Source organism: Diplodia seriata (assembly GCF_021436955.1).
Source record: "Diplodia seriata strain FDS-637 chromosome Unknown scaffold_7, whole genome shotgun sequence".
Taxonomy (NCBI): domain Eukaryota; kingdom Fungi; phylum Ascomycota; class Dothideomycetes; order Botryosphaeriales; family Botryosphaeriaceae; genus Diplodia; species Diplodia seriata.
The window spans coordinates 337795-362680 of NW_027117314.1; the positions used below are offsets into that span (position 1 = coordinate 337795).

The 24886-nt window shown below is 57.9% G+C and overlaps 9 protein-coding genes across 9 annotated transcripts; 8 read left to right on the top strand and 1 right to left on the bottom strand.

The window, feature by feature from the left end:
* Positions 1–2514: 2514 nt before the first annotated feature.
* On the top strand, positions 2515–3358 carry SLS55_006873 (uncharacterized protein; the record flags this gene model as incomplete). The annotated part of the gene is made up of 5 exons (XM_066778302.1): positions 2515–2694; positions 2749–2777; positions 2831–3002; positions 3057–3195; positions 3246–3358. The coding sequence occupies 5 exons, from the start codon at positions 2515–2517 to the stop codon at positions 3356–3358; spliced, it is 633 nt and encodes a 210-aa protein (XP_066630739.1).
* A 769-nt stretch (positions 3359–4127) lies between these two features.
* Positions 4128–5891, top strand: SLS55_006874 (uncharacterized protein; the record flags this gene model as incomplete). The annotated part of the gene is made up of 2 exons (XM_066778303.1): positions 4128–5704; positions 5765–5891. The coding sequence occupies 2 exons, from the start codon at positions 4128–4130 to the stop codon at positions 5889–5891; spliced, it is 1704 nt and encodes a 567-aa protein (XP_066630740.1).
* Positions 5892–6720: 829 nt separating this feature from the next.
* Positions 6721–9482, top strand: fcp1 (CTD phosphatase Fcp1; the record flags this gene model as incomplete). The annotated part of the gene is made up of 4 exons (XM_066778304.1): positions 6721–6971; positions 7033–7119; positions 7173–8489; positions 8543–9482. The coding sequence occupies 4 exons, from the start codon at positions 6721–6723 to the stop codon at positions 9480–9482; spliced, it is 2595 nt and encodes an 864-aa protein (XP_066630741.1).
* Positions 9483–10528: 1046 nt separating this feature from the next.
* SLS55_006876 (uncharacterized protein) lies at positions 10529–12485 on the top strand (the record flags this gene model as incomplete). The annotated part of the gene is made up of 3 exons (XM_066778305.1): positions 10529–10585; positions 10711–11877; positions 11934–12485. The coding sequence occupies 3 exons, from the start codon at positions 10529–10531 to the stop codon at positions 12483–12485; spliced, it is 1776 nt and encodes a 591-aa protein (XP_066630742.1).
* Positions 12486–13352: 867 nt separating this feature from the next.
* SLS55_006877 (uncharacterized protein) lies at positions 13353–14630 on the top strand (the record flags this gene model as incomplete). The annotated part of the gene is made up of 1 exon (XM_066778306.1): positions 13353–14630. The coding sequence occupies one exon, from the start codon at positions 13353–13355 to the stop codon at positions 14628–14630; it is 1278 nt and encodes a 425-aa protein (XP_066630743.1).
* Positions 14631–16641: 2011 nt separating this feature from the next.
* Positions 16642–17924, bottom strand: SAM2 (methionine adenosyltransferase sam2; the record flags this gene model as incomplete). Its single annotated transcript, XM_066778307.1, has 3 exons — positions 16642–17100; positions 17155–17782; positions 17836–17924. 3 exons carry the CDS (start codon positions 17922–17924, stop codon positions 16642–16644), a joined length of 1176 nt encoding a protein of 391 aa, XP_066630744.1.
* Positions 17925–18270: 346 nt separating this feature from the next.
* SLS55_006879 (uncharacterized protein) lies at positions 18271–19146 on the top strand (the record flags this gene model as incomplete). The annotated part of the gene is made up of 1 exon (XM_066778308.1): positions 18271–19146. One exon carries the CDS (start codon positions 18271–18273, stop codon positions 19144–19146), a length of 876 nt encoding a protein of 291 aa, XP_066630745.1.
* A 1666-nt stretch (positions 19147–20812) lies between these two features.
* On the top strand, positions 20813–22145 carry SLS55_006880 (uncharacterized protein; the record flags this gene model as incomplete). The annotated part of the gene is made up of 3 exons (XM_066778309.1): positions 20813–21093; positions 21156–21406; positions 21463–22145. The coding sequence occupies 3 exons, from the start codon at positions 20813–20815 to the stop codon at positions 22143–22145; spliced, it is 1215 nt and encodes a 404-aa protein (XP_066630746.1).
* Positions 22146–23369: 1224 nt separating this feature from the next.
* Positions 23370–24374, top strand: SLS55_006881 (uncharacterized protein; the record flags this gene model as incomplete). Its single annotated transcript, XM_066778310.1, has 2 exons — positions 23370–23501; positions 23613–24374. The coding sequence occupies 2 exons, from the start codon at positions 23370–23372 to the stop codon at positions 24372–24374; spliced, it is 894 nt and encodes a 297-aa protein (XP_066630747.1).
* Between the last annotated feature and the right edge of the window lie 512 nt (positions 24375–24886).

Genomic DNA, 24886 nt, shown 5'->3' on the forward strand with positions numbered 1-24886 from the left:
GCCGACGGACTTAATAACCAATACGGTCCACCTTGCCAGTCATACTGCAGACCCATCGTCTTACCTTGGGGCTGGTAGCTGAAAGACGGCGATAGAAGATTTCAGGCCTCTGCGTTCAAACGCTATATCCTTACTATGGGCAGTTGAATCCAGTATAGGGACGTATTTGTTCGCATTTGATACTTACATTTACATCCTGATAATAGATTTAACTACATACACAAGTACAGTGTAATAAAAGAATAGTTCTTGCCGAAGCACACCGGCCTCGACCCGAAGGAAATCCCCATCTACTCCGGCTTCATCGCCGCGACCTCCCCCTCCGACGGCGACGACCTCAACACCACCACCGACACCACCACCCTCTCCATCCCCTACGTCGGCGCGCCGTACAACTACACCGCGGCGCCCCTCATCGGCATCGACCCCGCCGACGCCCAACATGCGCTCCGCCAACTACTCCGTTTTTGCCGCGCCGCAGGTGTACGCGTACGGCACGAAGCTGGCGCAGGGCGCGCACGCCGCGTACGCCTTCTGGGACGACGACGTGCGCGTGTTCCGCTACTCGCTGCAGCAGCCGACGCGGCCGCGACGGACAACATCGTGCCGACGTGGTACGGGCTTCGACCCGACGGCGCCGGTGGCCATTAACTACACGCGCACGATCATGCGGCCCAACGGCGGGACGGTGGCGGGCGGCGTCGAGGTGCTGGGGAACTTGTACTTAGTCGAGGGGCGATCTGCCGTTGACCGTGGTATCGCTCGAGTAGAGCTTCCCGTTGAAGGATGCCGCCACGGGGTCGACGTATGTGGGGTTGAAGAAGGGCGGGCATAGGTTGCCTGTGCAGTGGTTGAGGGTTGGAGGGGATGAGGAGAAGAGGGAGGATTGGGTGAGTTGGATGAGCGGGGTGATTGAGGCGACGAGGGACGCGTACGGGGGTCTGGCAAACGGGACTGTGGTGTGGAGGGAGAAGACGATGATGTGTTGGGAAAGAGACGGGCAGATGGTGCTTGGGGGCCTGGCGGGGATGTTCGCCCAGATTTTTTTTCTTTTTCTTTTGGAGATGTTTCGCCAGCTCTTTTATACGCGGCGTTGACCTCGGCTGTAGTAGGAATACCAAAAAGGTCCAATGGAGAGGACTCGATTTACCATCTCGTTTGAGGTCCTGTCTCTTCGCACACTCGTTCCTGACAGGTATCAATGGCAACGGTTGATGCTTATCAAGCCACCATTGCTGACGGCCGGCTCCGCCTTGGTTGAAGTCGAGAGGATAATAATCTTATCTTCCCTCCATGGTGGCTTTCAGGGTGGTAAGTAAAGCCAATTGGCAGCAGATAGAATATCGTTTGGCAGCCACCACGATTCGGAAGAGCGGTGGAGGCCAGATATGGAGTCAAGTCCGGTAGTGTCCCTTTGCAAGATGCGGTTGCGGAGGTACGGGATCTGGGGGAAGGAAGTTGGGCAAAAATAAGATGTTCTCGGGGATTGACTAAGTCGTTTCTCGGAGTGTGTGTCAGCAAAAAGGCGGAAGTCCATGTCGCAATCCACGCAGCGATAAGGCGCGCAGATTCTCGTATTCGACCCCAACAACCTTGACGAAGCTAGATGCTCGGAAAATAATGGTCCAAATGATCTGCGCCCATGAATCGATGGGGTAGTTCGTAAGCGAACCGCAGCTTCTCGAAAGGGCAAGATGCAGGCGAACAACCCAGGAGAGTCGCAGGATGCTATTGCAGGGTTAGAAGGAGGATAGGAGCTCGCCGACGCGCAAGCAAGAGGGGTGGGAATAAACACCGTGGCGAGCGTACGCATCTGCTCGAACGGGTACTCTGTCCGCTGCAGCCAACCCCGCCGTCTCGAATCAGTAGCGACCGGCTTGCATCGTGGCAGTCCGAATAAAAGTACGCTTAGCCATCGCCAAGCCTCGCACATATGATGCCAAGTTCAGCCTATCGAGCGTGCAGCGGTAGCGAATGATAAGGCCCCGTGCGTATCTCGTGCAGCAGCTGTGTGCATACCCCGCAACCGCGATTCTGCTTCTCCGGTCTCGGGTTTGACGACTTGTCCGTACCACCGTTCTCGGCCGGGTCCTGTTCCTGCCATTTGCCAAGCAACGCCACCCCTGCTCGTCGCTCGCTTGCTCAGTTGTCCTTGGAGCTGATTGATGGCCCACTGGCCGACTTGCCGCTTTGGTCTGGAGGAGCCGGGTTCGGGCCGCTGAGTGGCAGATAGTGGCTAAGGTTATTTCTTCCGTGCATCTTGGCGTTCTGAATCACCTTCCACTTCCATCATCCTAAGGTTCCTCCTACGCGCCCTTGTCCCACGTGCTGGCAGTAAGCACTCTTATCATTGGCGCAGGAATGCGCATTGTGTTGTCCACGCTGAAACAAGCGGAGACCACCGACGGCACCCGGCGAGATGAACCTCACTGCCCGGTGTTTATAAACGCGAGGAATGTGGCCCAACTTTTTCTCCTCCAGCTTTCCAGTGCAGTCAATCGCAAATACCAGGCCATGCAGTTCCTCGTTGTCGTCAGCGCGCTTCTGAGCGCCGCTCCTCTGCTTACTCAGGCCCTCCCGGCGCCGGCTCCCGTGCCCACGCCGCCTGGTATTCCGGCCCTCTCGACCGCTCGGACCCAGCTCAGTGGCTTGACCGTTGCTGCTAAGGGTTCTTCCACTGGCTACAGCCGCGATGTAAGTATCCCAGTCGTCTTGTTGGTTGTAGCAATTTTCTGATCAAGGCAATAGGAATTCAACCACTGGATCACCATCTCGGGGTTCGTGCATTTTTAGACGAGCCATGGCTTTCGATGGTTCTGACTTCAAATAGCTCCTGCAACACGCGCGAAACCGTGCTGAAGCGTGACGGCACCAACGTCGTCACTAGCAGCGCTTGCGCCGCTACCAGTGGGTCCTGGTTCAGTCCGTATGACGGCGCGACGTGGACTGCCGCTTCTGATGTCGACATTGACCACATGGTGCCTCTCTCGGAAGCCTGGAAGGTGAGTAATTGGGAAACCTTGCACGTCTCGGAATGGAAGCTGACATGTGAAAAGTCGGGGGCCTCTTCCTGGACTGCTGCCAGACGTGAGGACTTTGCAAACGACCTCGACAACCCCCAGCTGTGGGCTGTTACGGATAACGTGAACCAATCCAAGGGCGACTCGTCTCCTGACGCATGGAAGCCTCCGCTTGGTAAGTGACTCCCTAGTGTAGCACCGTGAACCGTACTGACCATGCAATAGCTTCGTTCTACTGCACCTACGCTAAGGCCTGGATCAAGGTGAAGTCGGTGTACAGCCTGACGATTACTTCGGCGGAGAAGAGTGCCCTTACGGACATGTTGGACACGTGCTGATGGACAAGGGTCACAGAGGAGATTCAGTGGTCCAGGTTCTGGAGTCGTGCTAAAGTTGAATAAAAAGGTCCATTACCCGTGTCGCGTTTCGGAGCCCGCAAGAAATTGTCATGTGCCCGCTATTTCAGTGATATCTGACGATACAGATTGAAGCTGAGAGATGACTTGTTCGGAAAACCGTGATGTGGGGTGTTCCATATACCTAAATTATTGACCTGCCGGGACCGGCAAAAAGGTGCCACAGGATGACTGAAGCTGCCCTTTGCCGTTCTTGTAGTTCCAACCCAGAGGGGTTTGAAATGGGTACGGATGCTACTGTACTCACGTTGCTTTGAGATTGTTGGACCAAACGACTCGCCCAAATAGTCTCTGCTGCCGCGCACAGGTGGTGAGAACAAAGAGCACGATTATATTGCTCTTGCCATGCCGTCTCGTGCATCCGCCTTGATCATCTCGACAGGGCCTCGGATTGAGTGCGAGCAGACCAAGGACGAGTCATGGCCTGTAAGATGAAGCGGGTTGATAATGCGACAACGTGTCACTGGATGTTGCGTTGAGTGCTGCGGGTGTGCAGGTAGGCGAAGCGGCCGTGCGGTGGGCGGACAGCTGGGGCCAAGCGATCGAGGGGCCGATAAGATAAGCTGGAATTTCGACTCATCCCACCAGATGACTGTTCGCCGGCCGGCGATCGAATAAACACGGTCGCACTTCCCCCGCCTCTCCTTCCAATTGCACCACCCCCTCCGCTCGCGCACGCTGCCTGCCCAAAATGGCGACCATCTACATTGACGAAGACATTGGCAAGGACGAGCCCACCCAGCAGGGCACCCAGGAATCGCCCTTCAAGACGCTCCAATTCGCCTACCTCCAGCGCCCCGCCGAGGCCCAATACCTCACCCGCAAGTCCCAGAGCGAGGACGAGGCTGCGAAGGAATGGAAGCCCGCCGCCAAGGCTGGCATGAAGAAGGCCGTCAACTTCTACGAGCAACAGAAGAAGAAGGCCGCCCGCGAGCAGGAACTCACCGCCCAGCGTGCCAAGGAGGAGGCGGAGCGCGCAAAGGTCCTTGAAGAGGCCAAGAAGATCGTCATTGAGGAAGACACCAGCCTGCCCCAGGCTGTCAAGATCAAGCTGGACGAGACGGGCGGCCACATCAAGCTGCGCAGCGGCCAGGACGCCGAGAACAAGGGTACTCGCGTGAAAGTGCTTGGTCGCGTGCACCGCGAGCGCAAGCAGAAGGATGTCCTCTTCATTACGTTGAGAGACGGCTACGGCTTCATGCAGGTCGTCATCGCCGGCAAGCTGGCAAAGACTTACGATGCCCTCACCCTGACCCGTGAGACCTCCATGGAGATCTACGGCGAAATGTACGAGGTCCCCGCTGGCGCCCACGCCCCTCTCAACCGCGAGCTTCACGCCGATTTCTATAAGATTCCCCAGGAGTGGAAGGCTGCTGGCGGTGAGGATGCTATCACCAACAGGGTTCAGGCCAAGGCCGAGCACAGCACGCTGCTGGACCTGCGCCACCTTACTCTTCGCGGTGAGGTTGCTTCCTCGGTCATGTTGGTCCGCGATGCTATCGAGTACGCCTTCCACACCGCGTACAAGGAGTGCCGCATTCGCAAAGTCAGCCCCCCTGCCCTGGTGCAGACGCAGGTCGAGGGCGGCGCAACGCTTTTCAAGTTCGACTACTACGGCCAGGATGCCTTCCTTACCCAGTCTTCTCAATTGTACCTCGAGACCGTGCTGCCTTCTATGGGCGACGTCTACTGCATTGAGAAGTCCTTCCGCGCGGAGAAGTCCCTCACAAGGCGCCACTTGTCCGAGTACACGCACATTGAGGCCGAGCTGGACTTCATCACCTTTGATGATCTTCTGACCCACCTTGAGCATATCATCTGCCGTGTTCTCGAGCTTACCATGGCCGACCCGATCATCGCTGGCTACATCAAGAACCTTAACCCCGACTTCAAGATGCCCGAGAGGCCCTTCATGCGCATGAAGTACGCTGACGCCATCCAATGGCTGGTTGAGCATGAAATCCCTAACGAGGAAGGCGAGCCCCACAAGTTCGGCGACGACATTGCAGAAGCTGCCGAGCGTAGGATGACGGACATCATCAACAAGCCAATCTTCCTGACTCATTTCCCCGTCGAGATCAAGGCCTTCTACATGCAGAAGGATAAGGAGGATCCTCGCGTCACTGAGAGCGTCGACTGCCTGATGCCTGGTGTCGGCGAGATCGTGGGCGGATCAATGAGGCTGGACGATTACGAGGCGCTCATGGCGGCTTTCAAGCGCGAGAGTCTCAACCCTGACCCGTACTACTGGTACACCGACCAGAGGAAGTAAGTGACAACTTACCGAAACTCTATTTCCAGATTGTGGGTAGCTAACAAACAAATCAGGTACGGCAGCTCCCCCCACGGAGGCTATGGCCTGGGTCTGGAGCGTTTCCTGGCGTGGCTTTGCAAGCAACATACCGTCAGGGACTGCTGCTTGTACCCGCGTTACATGGGTCGCTGCACGCCGTAAGCATTTTCGGGCCTTCGTGCTGAGCAAACGGGAGTTGCAGTCATGGGATTTTTTTACTACTTCGTTTTGCGGGCGAGTGCCTAGAGTGCGCTGCGCAGTACCTTTTTCCTCCTTTCATATCAGAGCTTCAAAAAGATGAGAGGCATCCGGATAGTCTGAAGATAGAACGCGATCAAAGAAAACTTGGCGTCGCGTTGTCGCGCGGCGTACTAACCGCGTGCTAAAATGTCCAGGCACCACTGTGACGGGGACCGACTGTACTTGCAGGGATGACGGCATCAAGACACGTCATTTTGCCGAGCAACCCGTCTTCCAAAACGTGCAAACAAATACTGCCATCTCGTGGATGAAGAATGTTGTGTAGCGGCAGGGGTGCTCGAAAGCAGGCCGCAGCGCGGTGAGAGGTGTTGGCGTTCGTTTCCGGCAGCGAGCCGAGCTTCGCGGTCACGTGTCGTAGCTTCCACCAGGGCTATTAAAGGAAAGCGCGCCCCGCTCAGCAGAACGTGGAATTGGATGTTGCGGCTCTTTGACTGGCGCAACACGACCAAAGCACCACCACCTCAATTGTCATTCCACCTCCGACGCGTCCGCACGCCCACCCGCGCCCCAATTGCAGTCGCTTGCTCCACCACGCACCCGTTCGGCCCACGCACCCAGTCGCAGCTGCCCCGTCCTGCCGCAGCCCACCGGCCCAAGCTCCCAAAGCTTCGCGCGTCCGCCAAGCAACGGATCGCCGCCGCCGCATGCGCCTGCACACCGCGCTCCCACCCCGACACCACACCCCCGCCCACCCCCGCACAGCCGCTCCTCGCTGAGCATGTGAGGAGCGATGCGGTTCAACTCCCCGAGAAACCTTCACTACCCCATCACCGTCACGAAGCTTCTGCAGCAACAGGATGACAAGGTGAAGAGGTTCGCGAAGCTCTTCTCATACTACTATACAACTTCTGTGACGGAAGTTGATGAGTTCGGCCAGGAAAATGAGGTCAAGAAGAAATTCCCGGCCGACTTTCAAGCCGAAAAGGAAGGTACCCTGAAGACGTGGTTCATCAGGGAGGGAGACGTCATCCAGCGCGAGGGGTAAGTAGCATGCGGTTTTCCCACCGCTCCCGCCCCGCCTCCGTTAGCTGATAGCAAGCAGGGTGAAGCTGTTCGAGCTCAATGAAGAGTGCTCACATGAAGTCCAATGGGGCGGAATGTGCGTCAACTGCGGAAAGAACATGGACGAGTAAGTGCCCTTGCGGACTTTTTCCGCCTCTGTCGCTGACGGCGAACCCCCAGAGTGAGCTTCAACACGACCATGCGCGATGTCGACCGTGCCACCGTCGTCCGAGCCCACGGCAGCACCGCCCTCAAGATCAGCGAGGATGTCGCTATTCGCGCCGAGGAGGAGGCTAAACGCCGCCTTTTGTCGGGCAAAAAACTCTCCCTTGTCGTCGACTTGGACCAGACCATTATCCACGCAACCGTCGATCCCACCGTAGCCGAATGGCAGAAGGATCCGGACAACCCGAACTACGAAGCGGTTAAGGATGTGCAATCCTTCCAACTCCTTGACAATGGCCCGGGCGGGAGAGGATGTTGGTACTACATCAAGTTGAGGCCGGGCTTACGAGAATTTTTGGAGAACATCTCAAAGATTTATGAGCTGCACATTTACACGATGGGAACAAGGGCCTATGCGCAAAACATCGCGAAGATTGTTGACCCCAATCGCAAGGTCTTCGGCGATAGGATTCTCAGTCGAGATGAGAGCGGTAGCCTGACGGTCAAGACCCTACACCGAATCTTTCCTGTGGACACCAAGATGGTCGTCATCATCGATGACAGAGGTGACGTCTGGAATTGGCACAGTAACCTGATCAAGGTGACTCCCTATGATTTCTTCGTAGGCATTGGCGACATCAACAGCAGCTTTCTCCCCAAGCGACATGACATCGCTGCAGCCGAAGCAGCCAGGCCACCGCCGCCGCCATATACTCCGGCACCCGACGAAGCAGCAGGTGAGACGAGTGTTGCAAGCGAAGAACCGGCGGCCGAAGAAAAGCAAACTCCATCCAAGATCCAAATGCCACCAAAGCCCAATAGTGAAACAACGTCGCTAGAAGAACAGCTCGTTGCCATGAGCGGAGGTGACAATCCCGAGCTACTCAAGGAGCAGACGAACGAGCAGAACGAGACGATTGCGACGCAGATGGAAGACAAGCCGCTTTTGCGTAGGCAGGAGATTCTCGACAAGGCGGACCAAGAAGCCGCGGAAAAGGAGGAGACCCGCGAGAATGGTGATGAAACGCCGAGTGATGCTCACAGACGGCATAACCTTCTTCACGATGACGACGACGAGCTTACACACCTGGAAGCCAACCTGCGGTCCGTTCATCAACGCTTCTACGAGCGATACGAAATGAGCCGATCCGGCGCCCAGGGCGGAAGACTGGCGCAGCTCAAAGGGGAAAAGAGCCCGAAGAAACGGCCGATAGACGACTTGGAGATAGTGCCAGACGTCGCTTTAATCATGCCCGACATGAAACGAAGCGCTCTCAAGGGCGTCTCGATCGTTTTCTCCGGAGTAGTCCCCCTGGGAACCAACATCCAAAAGTGAGTACTGCAGTGCCGTTATAGCTCCTAGCCAGCTTCTAAATTGTCCGCAGTTCCGAGTATGCCGTTTGGGCGAAGAGCTTTGGCGCGAAGGTGTCCGAAGTCATCAACCGTAAAACGACCCACGTAGTGGCCGCGAGGAATCGGCGAACACAGAAAGTTCGGCAAGCAGCACGGCATCCTCAGATCAAGATCGTCACTGTGGACTGGCTGAAGGAATGTTTCGTGAAGTGGCAACGTGCGTCGGAGGCGCCCCACATCATCCATGTGGAGCCTGATGAGCGCGGCCCGCACGCCTCGCAGGGTTCTCCATTCGACGAGCTTGACGATGGCACCGTGATGTCTTCATCTGACGAGGATGCAGCGAACGCGGAAGCCGACCTTGATGAGCTCGTAGAGGACGATATGGCTAGTGATGACGACGAGCTGGACGATATGATGCCAACTTCCCCGGTAGACGAGACCAACCTCGCGCTGGATGATGAAGACCGAGAAGAGCTCGAGAAAGAGCTTGCAGAATTCTTGGACGACAGCGAATCTGACAGTGAGGGAAGCGAAAAGTCCAACGGGTTCGAGTCGGATACTAGTGTTCGCAGCGAAGGGTCGGCGAAGAGTGCGCATAAGAAGAGAAAACGGAACGCCGAGTCTAACGAAAACTCGGAAGCCAGCGATAGCGATTCTAATGCGACGGACGACGGGACCGTCAGCATAGCGGGGTCAAAGCTCCAGCGGCGGAAGAAACGGGCGCTAGAGCGGGTGACAAGTTTGACCAACGTCGCAAGCGTCGAGCAATCGTCCGGCCTTCCCAGTCCGGATACGACCGGGCCTGAAGAAGGGCAAGGGGAAGAGGACGCGGGCGCGGTGCACCAACCGAACGCGGACGAAGACGACGACGCGTTGGAAGCGGAGATGCTAGCAGAGTTCGAACGGGAGCAGGACGGTGACGACGATGACGGAGAAGGAGGGGGAGAAGAAGAAGAGACCGAGAACTAAAGGCAACGGCCTTTGTTGGCATGTCAACGAGCAGTCACGGCTTGGGAACGGCGCACAGCTGCATCGGGGGCGGGTATGTCCGCATCTTACAGGTCTGTCTCTACATAGCGGGGCTCTCTTTATTCTGTACGACACAACGACGACTGCTCAGGGCGCTCGATCACTCACAGCCTGCATAGCGCGGAGTTCAGGCATCTTGAAGACTGGAGTTTGGCGGAATTGGGATTGGCAAGGGCACGGCGGGCGGGCGGGCGGATCACTGATGCTATTCTCATCGGCGACCTGCAGGTGCGCGTGGACCAGGCGGCGACGGCGCGCCATGTAGAGTAGCTCAATCCCTTTGATGAAAACTAGGCTTCGGCGATGGCAGGAGCCCCTGCTAGGCCGTGGGAGATGCGCTGTCCGGGGCCAGAGCTCGGCTAGCGGACGTCACGGGCCGTGTGGAGGCATCGGAGCGTGGCTGAGGGAGACGACCGACGACAGGGCTGCCCAGGGCGAGGCCAGCGAGGCCGGCGATGGCAGCGGGCGGCGGCCCCCTTGGGCCCAGGGCGACGGCGCCGTTTTGATTTTCGCGCGCGGATGTGCGCCACAGTCTGAGTCATGCGGAGGGATTAGCAGTGGGCAGATTGCTCTGGACGGTATGCAGGCCGAGCAGGCTGAGCCAACTCCAGGCAAAATGGTCTGACTTTGACGACGGCAGCCACAATCGTATGTTGCCGGTCGACACGAGCGAGTCCGCACGCGCAGCCAAGACCTGGCCGTGGGGTTTTCCGTCATAGTGCCCGTTTCATTGCGGATAAAATAATTGTCGGATTCGCGCCGGCTGCCTGCAGCGTGCCGTCCTCCTCTCCTTCTCCACTTCGTCTGCTTCTTTGGTGCTGCTGCTGTGCGTCCGCTGCCTGCTGCCCGCCTCCATCTGGGACCGGAATCCTCGCCCGCGCGTCCATCTTTCTTTCGGCGCCTAGGCTCCACCTTCTCTCTCTTCTCCGCGCCTTCAGTCTGCCGTCACTTTGCACCACCACCGGTTTCCGCGTGTGCGCGCCAACATGCTGACCAAGGCGACCGGTCTCTCGATTGAGATATGGTCGATGATAGTCGACTATGTGAGTCCAGCCACGGAGCCCAGCCTTCACTGCCCAGACCCCGCACGGCACCCATGCGGACTTGCTGTGCCGCGCGGCACCCATGACCTGGAGCCTTGCTGACGGGTTGGTTGCGAACATCACAGGTTCTCCGGCCTACGGATCTCAAGAGCCTGTCCCTCTCGTGCAAGCAGCTGCACCAGATCGCGGTGCGCAACCTGTACCGCGAGGTGACGCTGAACGTGGGCAGCACGGCGGACCTCAACCTGGGCGCCTTTCTGAACCCGCGCAACATCGGATTGAACTACATCCGCCGCCTGCACATCTACCTTGCCGAGGTCGAGGATAAGCGCAACCAGCTGCAGCAGGCCCACTTTGCCGTGCGCATGATCCTGGAATTCCTGCCTGAGAACATTCTCGAGCGATTCTCTTGGCACCCATGGCAGCCCTTTTCCGCCGAGAACCTGCTGCTGCTGTACCGCAAGCAGCGCCAGATGACCTGGCTGGAGGGCATCTCGCTCGACAGGAACATCCTCGACCAGCTGGAGCACTCGGGCGACCTGGAGCACATCGCCGAGCACACGCGCACCCTCGGCCTGTATCCCGACAGCGGCGAGGTGCTGGACCTGTGCAATATCCTGCTGCGCAAGAACAAGAAGGTCGACAAGCTCATTGTCAACGCCAGCTTCCACCCCGCCGTAAGCCCGTTCTCGCCTCGGGAACTGCATGACTCGAGCACCGGGCCTGGCTTGATTACGTCGAGGCTGTTTGGGCACATGATTCCCCTCGATCACTGCAAGCCCCTGGCCCTCACGGAGCTCACGCTGCAGAAGGTGCACTTGCGGTATTCGGCCGAGACGTGGTGCCGCGCCATCAAGTTCTCCACGCTCAAGAAGCTGGCCGTTTTCGACTGCCCGGGGGCGTGCACTCTGTTTGCGGAGCTGAGCAAGCCGACGAAGCTGCCGCGGAACCTCGAAACGCTGGAGTTCAAGCACGAGGACAACCGCGAGAGCGACGCTCTGCACGCCCTGGACAACTTCCTGTGCCTCGTCACTGGACTCAAGGCCATCACCATCGACATCAGCAACGTCAAGGAGCTGCCTGCCGCAGCAGGCATCAGCAGGCACGGCAAGACGCTGAAGCTGCTCAACGTGCACGCCAACGCGGCGGACCTGCTCGAGGACGAGTACGTGTACAGCCCGTTGGACTTCGAGAGCATTTGCAGGGAGTGCTCGGAGCTGGAACAGCTGTCCGTCGGCTTCCCGGCGACCAGCATCGTCGCGGACAAGACCGACAGCTTCGCCGCCTTCGAGGTAAGCCCAAGCCCCAACCCCCATACATACTTCAAACTAACCACCCACACCAACAGAGCGCCCTCAACTACCTCCCCCAGCTCGTCTCCCTCAACATCACCACCTGGCCCAAGAACAACAACAGCCTCGGCGCCCTCCCCCGCAACATCTACGCCCTCCTCGTCCAAAACGTCGCCCAATCCATCCTCTACTCGCACCACCCGCACCCGGCCACCTCCGACGCCCACAGCGACACCGACTCGGTCATCACCGCCGTCGACCACCACCACCACCACGGCCACCCGGGTCAGCACCACCACGACAGCCACCGCTCCCCCCGCTGGTCCCACCTCAACCTCATCGCCTTCGGCAGCACCGACGCCGCGACGGCGCACGTCCTCGACGACAACAGCCTCGGCGTGGCCACGCAGCTCGTCTTCGTCAAGGGCAGGCAGGTCGGGCCGTTTGGCGAGGAGGCGCCGCTGGCGGTCGGCGTCAAGGGCCGGCTGAGGGAGTACGTCGAGCCGCGGAGCGAGGTGCTGGATTTCGGGCTGGCGCGCGCGAGGAAGATGCCGTCCGGGGGCGAGGACATGGGGGTGGGGATGGGGGTCGGTTGGTTGGCGAATTGATTTTGGTTGAGGGAAGGGCAAGTAGGGGCAGGGGGTTGTAAGAGTAAGAGACGGGCCATTTATTTTCCGTTCTGTTCTCTCTTTTTTTTTATTTTCTCTCTCTCTCGCTTTCTGGTTCTGGCTATCCAAAAGTGCATGGGTTGGCGCTGATGAGGGGCGGGGAACATCTTTTCCCTTTTTTTTTTTTTTGACTCCTGCAGCATATTCCAGGATAGGGGTGGACGGCCGTGGCGCGTATTTCCCTGTTTTTTTTTCTTACTTCGCTTGATCCTGTTTTCTGTTGGCAAGCCGGCGTTCTTCCGGGGAATTTTGGGTTGGAGTTACGCGGGGTGATATCCCTGATTTGATGGCTACTACCCATGCGGATCTCCGCTTCGATTGCGCAAGTGTGATTCGGTCGGGAGAGGGTGGTAGTTGTTGGTGGGGGGCGAGCTGACAGCGAGAGATGACATCAATTTATCACAGCATGCGTTCGTTGCATGCGGCGCCTATAATCGGAAAGCAGCAAAAGCTCCGTGACTTTTGCAATGACCGTGTGAGGTTTCAGAGTAGCAATAATAATACGGTGGCACACACGGGTCGAAATTCTTCGGCGAGTTTTGCACGCCGAAAGGCGGTGAGTCGGACTGGTTAATCGGCAAAAAGTTTGGGATTCTGCCGCTTGCGACGCGCGAGCGAGTCCGTGTTCCTCTCACAAAAATTCCGGGAGGAAAGCAGAAGAAGAGCGCAAAGGGACAGACAGTACAACAACCACCACGGCCACGCTACACAACGCGCGCAAAGCGCTGAATCCACTTCCTTCAACACCGCACGGCGCGCGCTCTGCACATATACGATTTCGAATCGCACGCGAGGGTTCAGCCCAGAATGGCCGCCGCAAAACTCGACACCTCCCTCCCGACGCTGCTGTCGAACCTGACGGCATCGCTCACCTCCGCCGCCGAACCGGTGCCCTCGCCCACCAACAACAGCAAAAACACCGCCGACGATGGCGGCGGCGACAACAACGCGTCGTCTTTCTTCTCGCCGCTGCCGCCCAAAGACGGCATCTCGCTGCTGGACGTCAAGAACGAGCTGCTGCTGTCGTACCTGCAGAACCTGGTCTTCCTGATCCTGCTCAAGCTGCGGAACAACAGCGAGAAGACAAAGAAGACCGGCAGCAATGAGGAGGACGAGGGAAAAGAAAACGTCGACGACGTCGTCAAGAAGCTGTGCGAACTCCGGCTGTACCTGGAAAAGGGCGCGCGGCCGCTCGAGGGCAAGCTCAAGTACCAGATCGACAAGGTGGTGCGGGCGGCGGACTACGCGGCGCGGGCGGAGGAGGCGCTGAAGAAGGCCGGTGGCGGTGGCAGCGCCAATGCTCCGGGGGGGAAGAAGAACAAGAAGAAGGCGGAGGGCGGCGGCGGCGAGGACGAAAGCGAGGAGGACGATGACGAAGACGAAGACGGCTCCGACGACGACGACGACATCGACGAGCTCGCCTACCGCCCCAACCCCCTCGCCTTCTCCCGCGGCAGCAACAGCAACGACGCCGCCGGCTCCGAAGCCGACAAGAAGCGCAGCAAGCGAAAGGGCGACGCCGAGCCCGCCGACGACGCCGGCATCTACCGCCCTCCGCGCATCACCGCAACCGCGATGCCGGAAGACCTACCGCGCCACGGCGGCGGCGCGAGAGAGGAGCGTGGCGGGCCCCGCCGCGCCGCCGCCATCGACGAGTTCGTCGACGAGCACCTGTCGGCCGCGCCCGTCGCGCAGCCCAGCATCGGCTCCAACGTCGTCGACGGCGGGCGCCGGGTCAAGTCGGCGCGCGACCGCGCCGCCGAGGACGAGCGCCGCGCGTACGAGGAAACCAACTTCGTCCGCCTGCCCGCCGCCGGCAAGAAGGAGCGCGCCAAGACGGCGGCCCGCGAGCGCCGCCAGCGCTCCGCGTACGGCGGCGAGGAGTGGATGGAGCTGGGCGCCGGCGTCGACCGCATCGATAGGCTGACGCGGAGGGGCGAGCGCACCACGGGCACCAAGGGCGCGTTGGAGAGGAGTCGGAAGAGGGCGGTCGAGGATGGGCCGAGGGATAGTGGTAGTGGTGGCGGTGCTGAGGCCGGGGCCATGTTTGCGAAGAGAAGGAAGGTCGCGCAGAGGAGGAGGTGAGAGGTAGATGCTGCCTCTTGGGTTTTATCTGTCAAGGGTGATAGAGGTTTTGCGGCATCTATCGGCGTTGGTTGGGCGTGGGATGCGCTTCAAAGAGGGGCTTTGCAGGTCATTATAAAAGTTGCTGTCGGGATGGGATACCCCCAAAAAAGTCTTTTTCGTCTTTTTCTCTCCTCATCATTGTCCAAAGTGAATACCGTTGGTGGGGCTGCTCTTGATGTCACAGCATGTTACAGATTTCCTGTGTAGGTATTTGGACCTCTTATCCAGACGAATTCGTCCCCTGTTACGGTGCATATACGTTTGGAGAATGGACTCAACTGTCTACGTAAGCAGGGTGTCATGCATTCTGCGCGGTAAAGCTGAGAGACCCGGTACTTTATCACCCGCCGTGATGTCCGATTCGAACGATTTGGAGCAATGCGCGAAAGGCTGCATGCTGCACACCGGCTGTGGCTGCTTACAAGCGTGAGCTTATACCAAGGTGTCGGCTGCACCCTCCAATCCATCACATCCCGAACGCTTGCTGCCAGTGCTGCTCGTGCAATGCGCAACGAGCATACCTGCACTTCACAATCTTAATTGGCTTTGCGTCGAACTCTGGGTTTATACCTGTCGCCGTGCTTTGTTTTCCATTCGAGCTCCTTTCTGGCCCTTCAACACGTATGGATATGCTCCCATACAGGGGTCGCGACAAGCAGCAAGCGCTTGATAAGCAGAACGACCTTATATAGTATAGATAGAAAAGATCGCCGCTTATAACGATTTTAAACCTCTTACGTGTAGAAGAATAGTGAGGCTTTAAACCGCGGAGTATCGTAGATACGAGTGGATAGGTAGCGGGGTATTAATAACGTTGTTCGGAGTTATTCGAAGTTACTTGGATAACGTTAGTCCGCCCGGTCTAACAGTTCTCGCCCGCCTGTTAAGCGTTCAATCAAGCAAAGCGCAAGCATGATGGCCGCTTGCTTGATCGCCTCGAGGACCCCCCCTTTGCTTGCAAGCAGTTCAAGCTGCGACCTCTACTCCTATAACAACTATCTCTTGACCCATCGATCTATCATAACGTATAAACAAAAGCGATATCGGAAGAGTCCTCAAATTCCAAATCGCGATCCCATCCGCGCGATGTCTCAGTCAAGTCCTATTCGAACCTGGGACTCCATGGAATAAAACCGTCACTCTCGCATCTTGACGGATGACGAACTCCCTTGAGGACGAAAACCGCCAGGAGTCGAGTAGTTACTGTAGGATCTTTCCACGAGGGTCCAGAAAACCAAGCTAAAATGGCTTGGGGCGCTGGTTGGCTGATCGGGGACTATTGAATTACTTCCCGCATCACCGTTGCATGACCTGTGCCCCAAGTCTTGTGACACTCGTTAGCACCAAGGGCATGCATCCTTTGCTGCCAAGGGTAGTGTCGACAAAGATGGTCTGGTCCGATAAGGATAGGGACAAGACGAAAGGGTGGGGCGATTGTTGAGGATGATAAGGGGGCCGTTCATTTTTTCCAACACATTTTCATTCATTTATCTCTCTGCGAGACACGTCCTACTGACGCCTCGCTACTCCACCGATCCGCTACATGTAGCCGACAGAACAGCAGAATGAATTGTTTCCTCCAAATGCTATGACAAGCTTGAGCGTTCCGTGGAATTCGTGTTGAAAGAACCCCCTCCCAAACGCCGGCGCTTCTGATTATTTTGGCGAAAAACAAAAGTGAAAAGGTTGAAGAAGTTCTTTCTCTCTTAACCATCTGCAATACTTTGCAGCTCTTGCGCATATTGCAGCGTTTTCTTCTAGAGAGTCTATGTTGAATACTGTTGACAGGTGGTATCTTGCCCAAAAAGCCCAAGTAAAGATTTTCTCTTTTTAGATGATCCCTGACGCCGTTTTGTTTGTTGAAGAAACATCAGTCGTTACCGCGTAGCGTTGACAAGACGTTGAGTCGTCAACTTGAATGTTCATTGTGAAGAACCCAGAAGGAAAATTAAGCCGGAAGTTCTCGAACCTAGAACTTGAGCTCCTTGGGCTGCTCCCAGGTGAAGGTCTGGTCGGTGAAGTGACCGTTCTTGGCAGTGCGGTTGTAGATGGGGTTGGTAAGGTTGAGCTCCTTGACGATGACACCGGGCCTCATGTCGAAGTTGTTGCGGATGATCTCGACAAGCTCGTCCGACGTCTTGTCAGAGGTGCCGTAGGTCTCAACGAAGAGGGAGAGGGGCTCGGCGACACCAATGGCGTACGAGAGCTGGACAAGGGCACGGCGGGCGAGGCCGGCCTTGATGAGAGACTTGGCGATCCAGCGGGCCAGGTAGGCAGCCGAGCGGTCAACCTTGGAGTAATCCTTGCCGGAGAAGGCACCACCACCGTGGGCACCCCAGCCACCGTACGTGTCGACGATGATCTTACGGCCAGTCAGGCCGGCGTCACCCTGGGGACCACCGATGATGAAGAGGCCAGAGGGCTGGATCTGTAGAGGGGTTAGCGGGCCATCTCAACAAAGTTCGCTTCTGTTGACACTTACGTGGTAGACGGTCTTGTCGTCAAGGAGGTGAGCGGGGATGACCTGCTTGATGATCTTCTCCTTGATCTCCTTGCGGAGCTCCTCGGTGGTGATGTCCTCGGAGTGCTGAGCAGAGACGACAACGGTGTCGACGCGCTTGGGGATAACGGCGCCGCCATCGTGCTCGTACTCGACGGTGACCTGCGTCTTGGTGTCGGGACGGAGCCAGGGAAGGTCGCCGTTGTTGCGGGCCTTGGTCATGGCAGAGTTGAGCTTGTGCGACAGAAGGATGGTGAGAGGAAGCATCTCGGGGGTCTCGTCGGTGGCATAGCCGAACATGATACCCTGGTCGCCGGCGCCGAGCTGCTCCAGAGCCTGCTCGTAGTGCAGGCCCTGGGCAATGTCGGGCGACTGCTGCTCAATGGCGACAAGGACGTTGCAGGTCTTGTAGTCAAAGCCCTTGGCCGAGTCATCGTAGCCAATGTCCTTGATGGCGCCACGGATGATCTTCTGGTAGTCCAGAGCGGCCTTGGTGGTGATCTCACCGAAGACCATGATCATGCCGGTCTTGGTGGCAGTCTCGCACGCAACCTTGGAGAGAGGATCCTCGGCAAGGCAGGCATCGAGGATGGCGTCGGAGACCTGGTCGCTGTAGAGCCGTCAGCGCGGAGCTCGCGGGAATGCGGCGCGGGGGAGTCATACGCAATCTTGTCGGGGTGGCCCTCACCGACCGACTCGGAGGTGAAGAGGAAGCTGCCCTTGGAGGCAGTGCCATTGGGGACGGAGACCATCGTGGCGGCTGGGAAGGCGAGGCGCGGGAGGCGACGAGAGAAGAGGGCGGAGTGGAGGTGGAGACGAGGGAGAGGATGAGGATGAAGAGAGAAAGTGGGTGGAGGAGGGGAAAAGAAGACAATGGCCGTGGGAAAAGACGCTAAGCCGACGTTTAATTGCCGGGCGCAAAGCACCTCATCCCGCCATTTTTTCGCTCACCGCCTGCCGCTCCGGAGTCGTTCTGCCCGCACGTGTCGCCGCCGGGCGCCGACCGTCGGTCGCAAGCGGCGCAAAAAGTCACCGGCGTCGCTGCTCGGCCGCCGCGGCGAGCGCTACTCACGAAAACTCCCCGCATCCATCGCAGCCATGAGCAAGTTCGGCACTCTGGTCATGGGCCCGGCCGGCGCCGGCAAGAGCACCTTCTGCTCCGCCCTGATCCAGCACCTGCGCACCCTCAAGCGCTCGTGCTTCTACATCAACCTCGACCCCGCCGCCGACGACTTTGCGTACGAGCCCGACGTCGACATCAAGGACCTGATCAGCCTCGAGGATGTCATGGAGGAGATGGGCCTCGGCCCCAACGGCGGCCTCATCTACTGCTTCGAGTTCCTGCTGGAGAACATGGACTTCCTGACCGAGCCGCTCGAGGAGGTGACCGAGGAGTACCTTATCGTCATCGACATGCCGGGCCAGATCGAGCTGTACACGCACGTCCCCATCCTGCCCGCCCTCGTCAAGCACCTCACCCGCGGCTCGCTCAACATCAACATGTGCGCCGCCTACCTGCTCGAGGCCACCTTCGTCGTCGACCGCGCCAAGTTCTTCGCCGGCACCCTCTCGGCCATGAGCGCCATGCTCATGCTGGAAATGCCGCACATCAACGTCCTGAGCAAGATGGACTTGGTCAAGGACCAGGTGGCCAAGCGCGAGCTCAAGCGCTTCATCACCCCCGACGCTGGCTTGATGGAAGACGATCCGGCCCACAGGCTCGAGTTCGAAAGCGTTGGCGACCCTTCTGCGACCGAGAGCGTCATGACGGGCTCGTCGTTCAACCGGCTGAACAAGGCGGTGGCGGGACTGATTGACGACTTCAGCATGGTTTCTTTCCTGAAGCTCAACGTGCAGGATGAGGACAGCGTGAACGCAATCCTCAGCTACATCGATGACGCTATACAATACCATGAAGCGCAAGAGCCGCGTGAGCCGATGGATGAGGCCGACACAGGAATGGATGACGGCTGAGGCGGTATGGCCTGGGTATGCATGGTTGGGAGTTTCGGGTAAAGTTCAAGAGTTGGGCATAGCAACGGAGTTTTAGGATACCAAAAGGGGGATCAGGGTCGATTCGAAAGGTTATAAGGTCGAACTAATGGGGGCATCGGATGACGCTCCGCATCGTCAGTTGCCCGCTTGCATCACCACATCTGTGGATGGCGTCTTCAGTCTAATTGTATCCCTCACATTTTCCACCAACGGAAATCGGCAGTGTGGGTGACACAACTTCTCAAGCCAGCACATAACAGCTGGAAGGATTCTAGCAGTCTGCAAGACTACACACAAACTTTCTCGAGCTTTTGCCACGGCCGGATCGTCACCAATCTAGTTTCGCGCCTTGAGGCATCCGACGGCTCTTCAACATGCGGAGACCCCTTTCTTCTTCATTCGTGGCAACCCTTTGCGCGCTGACCACGATAGTGGGTGTTGACACTGCACTTTTACGGATGCGTGAATTGGGTGCCGGGTCGGCGGCTGTGGCATTCCTCAATGTGGATTCGGCTGTTTACGTTCGTGCGACCTGACCATGCATTCTGGCGTGTCCCGGTTCGGGCTCACACAGCAGGCGATCTTCGCGTAACAGGCACGTTGCGCGATCCTGGATGACGAAAGGAGTCTGCTGGAATTCAGCCAGATAGCTTATCAGCAGCACTTTCCCATGATTCTTGTCTACTTGTTTGGAGCCCAGACAGACGTCAAGCACGCGTGGCCGTGTGATGGAAGTTGCCCAATCCTCGTCAATCACTGATGTGAGCAGAATTAGCAAAAGAAACGCCCGTAATCTCATGCAGGTACGCCGTGCCAAAAGCAGCAACGGGAAGATGATCGAGTACGCCAAGTGAACCTGGACACAAAGCCACGGTCGGACGCAGGTACAATTTGCGAGAGGCGGGGTAGCGGCACTACGCCTTTTACCCGTCAAGCTTAATCAACCCCAAACAGCTGGGGATCGTCCTCACCTGGCCAGACTGTTTCTTCTTTGGTCGCTCGCTATAGCCACGAATAAGTCACGTTCTTCGCCTGCGTCCTGTCATTTAATTTCCTCTGCCGGGTCTGAGGCCGCTGGCTCCGGCGGCTCATCCCACTGCTTTTGCCGTCCTTCGCTCGCCTCAGGTGGTGTCACGCTCCGCTGACTTGGCGACCCATACAACTCCACGACTCAGTCTTAGCCCGGTTTCCACCATCAGCCAGCATAACACGGACCCGCTTGTTTCACGCTCCGGTCTGCTGCCATTGGATCGGCTGTACATTCGCCTGTAAGCATGGCTCTGTTCGGCCTTTCCGGCTGTCAAATGCTCCACTGCAGGCAAGTCCGTGCCAGACGTGGAATACTCTGAGCACCGCTCCCCCGCCGGCAGGCTAAGAACAATGTTCCGAACGAGCTGCAGCCCCTTCGAAAGCTTCTCACTTGAGCCTTGAAACCTGATGGCGGTGCCATTGTGGCGGGAGTCGGGCCCGTTCGCGACGGAAATTCGGTTCAGCGCTCCGGACGCGGCCATGAGCGGTGCATATGCCAGGCAATATAAAAAAGGATCTCCCACTTGCTCTATCGTACTCCCCAGCCGCCTTCGAACACAGTCCGTACAGCCAATTCTCAGGGACAGATTTACTTTCGTCACTCTTTCTCGACAAGATGAAGCACGCTGAAGCGCTCGCCCTTGCGGCTGTGTTGCCGGCTGCGTACGGCCAAACGACAGCAGCTCCCACGACGCTGCAGACGAGCACGACTGCCGCCGCAACCGCGACGACCCAGGCCGCCGACGCCAACCCGCTTGCCGGCTACAGCTTCTACGCCAACGCGTACTACTCGTCCGAGGTTGTCAGCATCGCCGTCCCATCTCTGGAGGCCGCTGGCAGCACTGCCTTGGCTGCCCAGGCCTCCAAGGTCGCCGATGTCCCCAGCTTCTACTGGATGTAAGTTTGCCCATCTCTGGCTGAGCTCAAGCGGTGCGACAGTAAGCTTACTTCTGCTCCAGGGATACCCGCGACAAGATTCCCATGATTGATGATTTCGCCGCCGACGTGCAGGCCAAGAACGCGGCTGGCGCGAAGCTGACGCTGCCTCTGGTTGTATACGACCTTCCGGACCGTGACTGCGCTGCGGCTGCTTCCAACGGAGAGCTCTCCATTGCCGACGATGGCGTGAACATCTACAAGACGGAGTACATTGATGAGATTGTCAAGAAGATCAACGCCTACCCCGATGTCTTCTTCACCTTGGTCATTGGTACGTTCACCCCGCAGCATTCAACTTCCAAGAAGCATACTCATTTTTCTTCCCAGAGCCCGATTCCCTCGCCAACTTGGTGACCAACCTGAACGTGGCCAAGTGCGCCAACGCCGAGTCTGCGTACAAGGAGAGCATCGAGTACGCGATCAAGGCGCTCAACCTCGACAACGTGGCCATGTACCTGGACGCCGGGCACGCAGGCTGGCTGGGCTGGCCTGCCAACCAGCAGCCGACGGCGGACCTGTTCGCCGAAATCTACAAGGCGGCGGGTAGCCCGAAGGCGGTGCGCGGACTGGCGACGAACGTGTCCAACTACAACGCGTGGAGCATTGCAACCTGCCCGTCGTACACGCAGGGCAGCACCATCTGCGACGAGAAGCGCTTCATCAACGCGCTCGGCCCGCTTCTCGAGTCGGCCGGCTACCCTGCGCACTTCATCGTCGACCAGGGCCGGTCCGGCAAGCAGCCCACTGCGCAGGAGGCTTGGGGTGACTGGTGCAACGTCAAGGGCACCGGCTTCGGTCTGCGCCCCACCACCGAGACCGACGACCCGCTGCTCGATGCCATTGTCTGGGTCAAGCCGGGCGGAGAGGCTGACGGCACGTCGGACACGTCGGCGACTCGCTACGACTCGCACTGCGGCGCCAACAGCGCGCTCAAGCCCGCGCCTGAGGCTGGCACTTGGTTCCAGGAGTACTTCGTCCAGCTTCTTACGAACGCCGACCCGGCTTTCTAGATAGGCTGAGAGATGTGGTCATGTCGGGAAGAAGTGATTGTTGGGAGAGCGGCTGCTCATTCTTTACATTCTTCGTGTGAATATCTTTGCAACATTTGTCCATACATACTTTGAACAATTAAGCTTCTCCCGCGTTTGGGATTGTCGTATGTTTCAGCTGCCATCTGTGATTCCAAAATCAGGGAACTTGCTCGAGTAATGTGTGTTTGATGGTATCCGAAAGTATCCGGTCTGGATAGCGCCATCGCTGCCAGCGCGACAAGTACGACTCGTACTGCAGCGATACGTGAGATCCGTGCAAAATCTCCGTCGTAACATGAATCACTACGTAGAACCATGGTTTGATGTCTGACCAATGCGGTCAAGTGGGTGCTCGGCAAAGCTCGTTCGTCCTCGCACAGAACGAGCCTCCTCAACTTCCGTCGCCCAGTCTCCACTGCCCACACTTCTCCACAAGCTGTGGGCCATCTTTCGACATCGCTTCCATACCACGAGCTCAACAGACATTGCTGTGGCGAATGCAATAGCCAGGTTTTTGCCGCCGTCCCACCTGCCGGCTCAGCAGCACCATCTCCCCGCAGCCGGGGGCAGATGGTGGCGTGGTTTCTAATCAACCCGAGGCGGATCTCCAGCGCCTGCGGTCCGCCATGCCGATGGGCACCCCTGCACGCCACCCAATAACGGCTAAAATCCACCGATGCTTGGGAATTATGCTTAAAATTTATGCAGGGATGTGGACGGCGACGCTCCGTGTGCACCCTGTGTCGTTCATGTCAATCAACTGGCCAATGTTTCGAAGATGCATTGTTCGCACGCTGCGTGCGCTGCCACCCTCGTGGCCTGTGCTCTACGTTCTGTATATCCGGACAGCTCGGCCCCGGATTGCACTCAGGAACAGCGGGTACACCACTCCGTTAGCCTGATGTCCGGCTTCACGGCGCTGTCGGGAAAGAAAGTGCCGCAAAGCAGGCGAATACTATGCAATCTTTGCCGAGTGTGTTGTAATACTTGCCTCCCTGACGGCATTTTCAGCATTTCTGTCGTCTCCTGACCGGCTCGAGCGGAAGTATAAGATGTCTTTCGACTACGGCTAGGCACATCTTTTGTTGGTGTCTTAGTGTAGGGACCTTCCGCTGCTTCGTTTCTCCTCCTGTGGTAGCATTTGCCTTCCACTTCCCATTTTCAGTCTTTTTGTTACAAACACTTTCAATCCTTCTGCTCGCCATGTTTGGTCAGGCCCTCCTCGCCGCCGCCACTCTCGCGGGCTCCGCCGCCGCAGGCACGGTACTCTGGGATGGACGGTTCAATGAGTTCAACTCGTCGGCCGACCTAAACAACTGGTCATGGGCAAACCAGGTACGTGCTTCTTCCCAGGAACCAGCTTCTGAATAGAACGGCCTTTCTTTTTCAATGCCTTTGTCTTTCCAAAACCCTCATCCGCTGAAACTCCCCCTCTCCCTCCACCAGGTCGGCCCGTACCAATACTACATCCACGGCAGCGGCGACGTGACCGACTACGTCAACCTCTCGCCCTCGTACAAGAACCCGGCCGACACGGCGTCCGCCCAAGGCGTGCGCATCACCATCGACCCGACGGCCAAGTGGAACAGCGACATGTGGCGCACGGAGCTGATCCCGCAGACTTCGGCGGCCATCGCCAGCGGCACCGTCTTCTACCACTTCAGCATCTCACGAAGCGCAACCAACGCGCCGTCCACCGCGCACGAGCACCAAGTCAACTTCTTCGAATCCCACTTCACGGAGCTCAAGTACGGCTGGCTCAGCGGCGCGGCGGGCGAGACGAACCCGAACCTGCAGTGGATGGTCGGCGGCGCGAGCAAGTGGTCGGCGCCCTTTGATCCTGATGTATGGCACAACGTCGCGTACGAGATCGACTTCGCCGCCCAGACCGTCGCCTTCTGGCACAGCACCGGCGCCGACGCCCTCGTGCGGACCGTTGCTCCCGTCGCGGCGAGCGCGAGTAGTAATGGCGCCGACTGGCATCTCGGCGTGCTGCGCCTGCCGCGCAGCGGCTACGACTCGGATGATGCCGAGGACTGGTTCTTCAGCGGCGTGTACGTCGAGAGCGGCGACATCACGACGAGCGTCGCGGGTCCTGGTGAGCGTGCTTCTTCTTCTTCTTCTTCTTCTTCTTCTTCTTCTTCCGAGTCGACCGAGTCGACCGAGACGACGACGACGACTGCTGACGTGTCGACCCGAGCAGTCTAGCGTTTCCGTGACGGGGACCCCGGTTCCCTTGACGCCTGTCGCTTCCCTCGCAAACTACGCTTGAGACGACGATTGTCTAGTCGGTGGCGGCGCAGGCCCGACTGTGGGGGGACGGCGAAGCGGTTTGCGCAATGCGGTGGGGACGGCTGGGCGGGAAGCGACGCTTTGCGAGAGTGGGTAGGTACACTTGTACGGAGCTCCATGACTATCAGGCACAAATGTTTTTTGTGATGACGGGCAACGCGCTTGAAGGAGGAGCTGGATTTTAGTTCTTTGTTGATACTTCTTTCTTTACCTTTGGAGCGGTCCGTGTATACCTGGAAAACGATGATAGTGAACGTGGCCACGAGTCGATTTCGGTCATCCTTTCATCACGAATTCAAGTGCTTAGGGATACTTCTCTGTCCCATCATATGCAGATCGAAATTTGAGCTGAAGGAAAAGAAAAAAGCAGTCTCGAGCTTGGTCGATTGGCACTACACCAATTTGAACGCGGAATAGACCAATAAAAT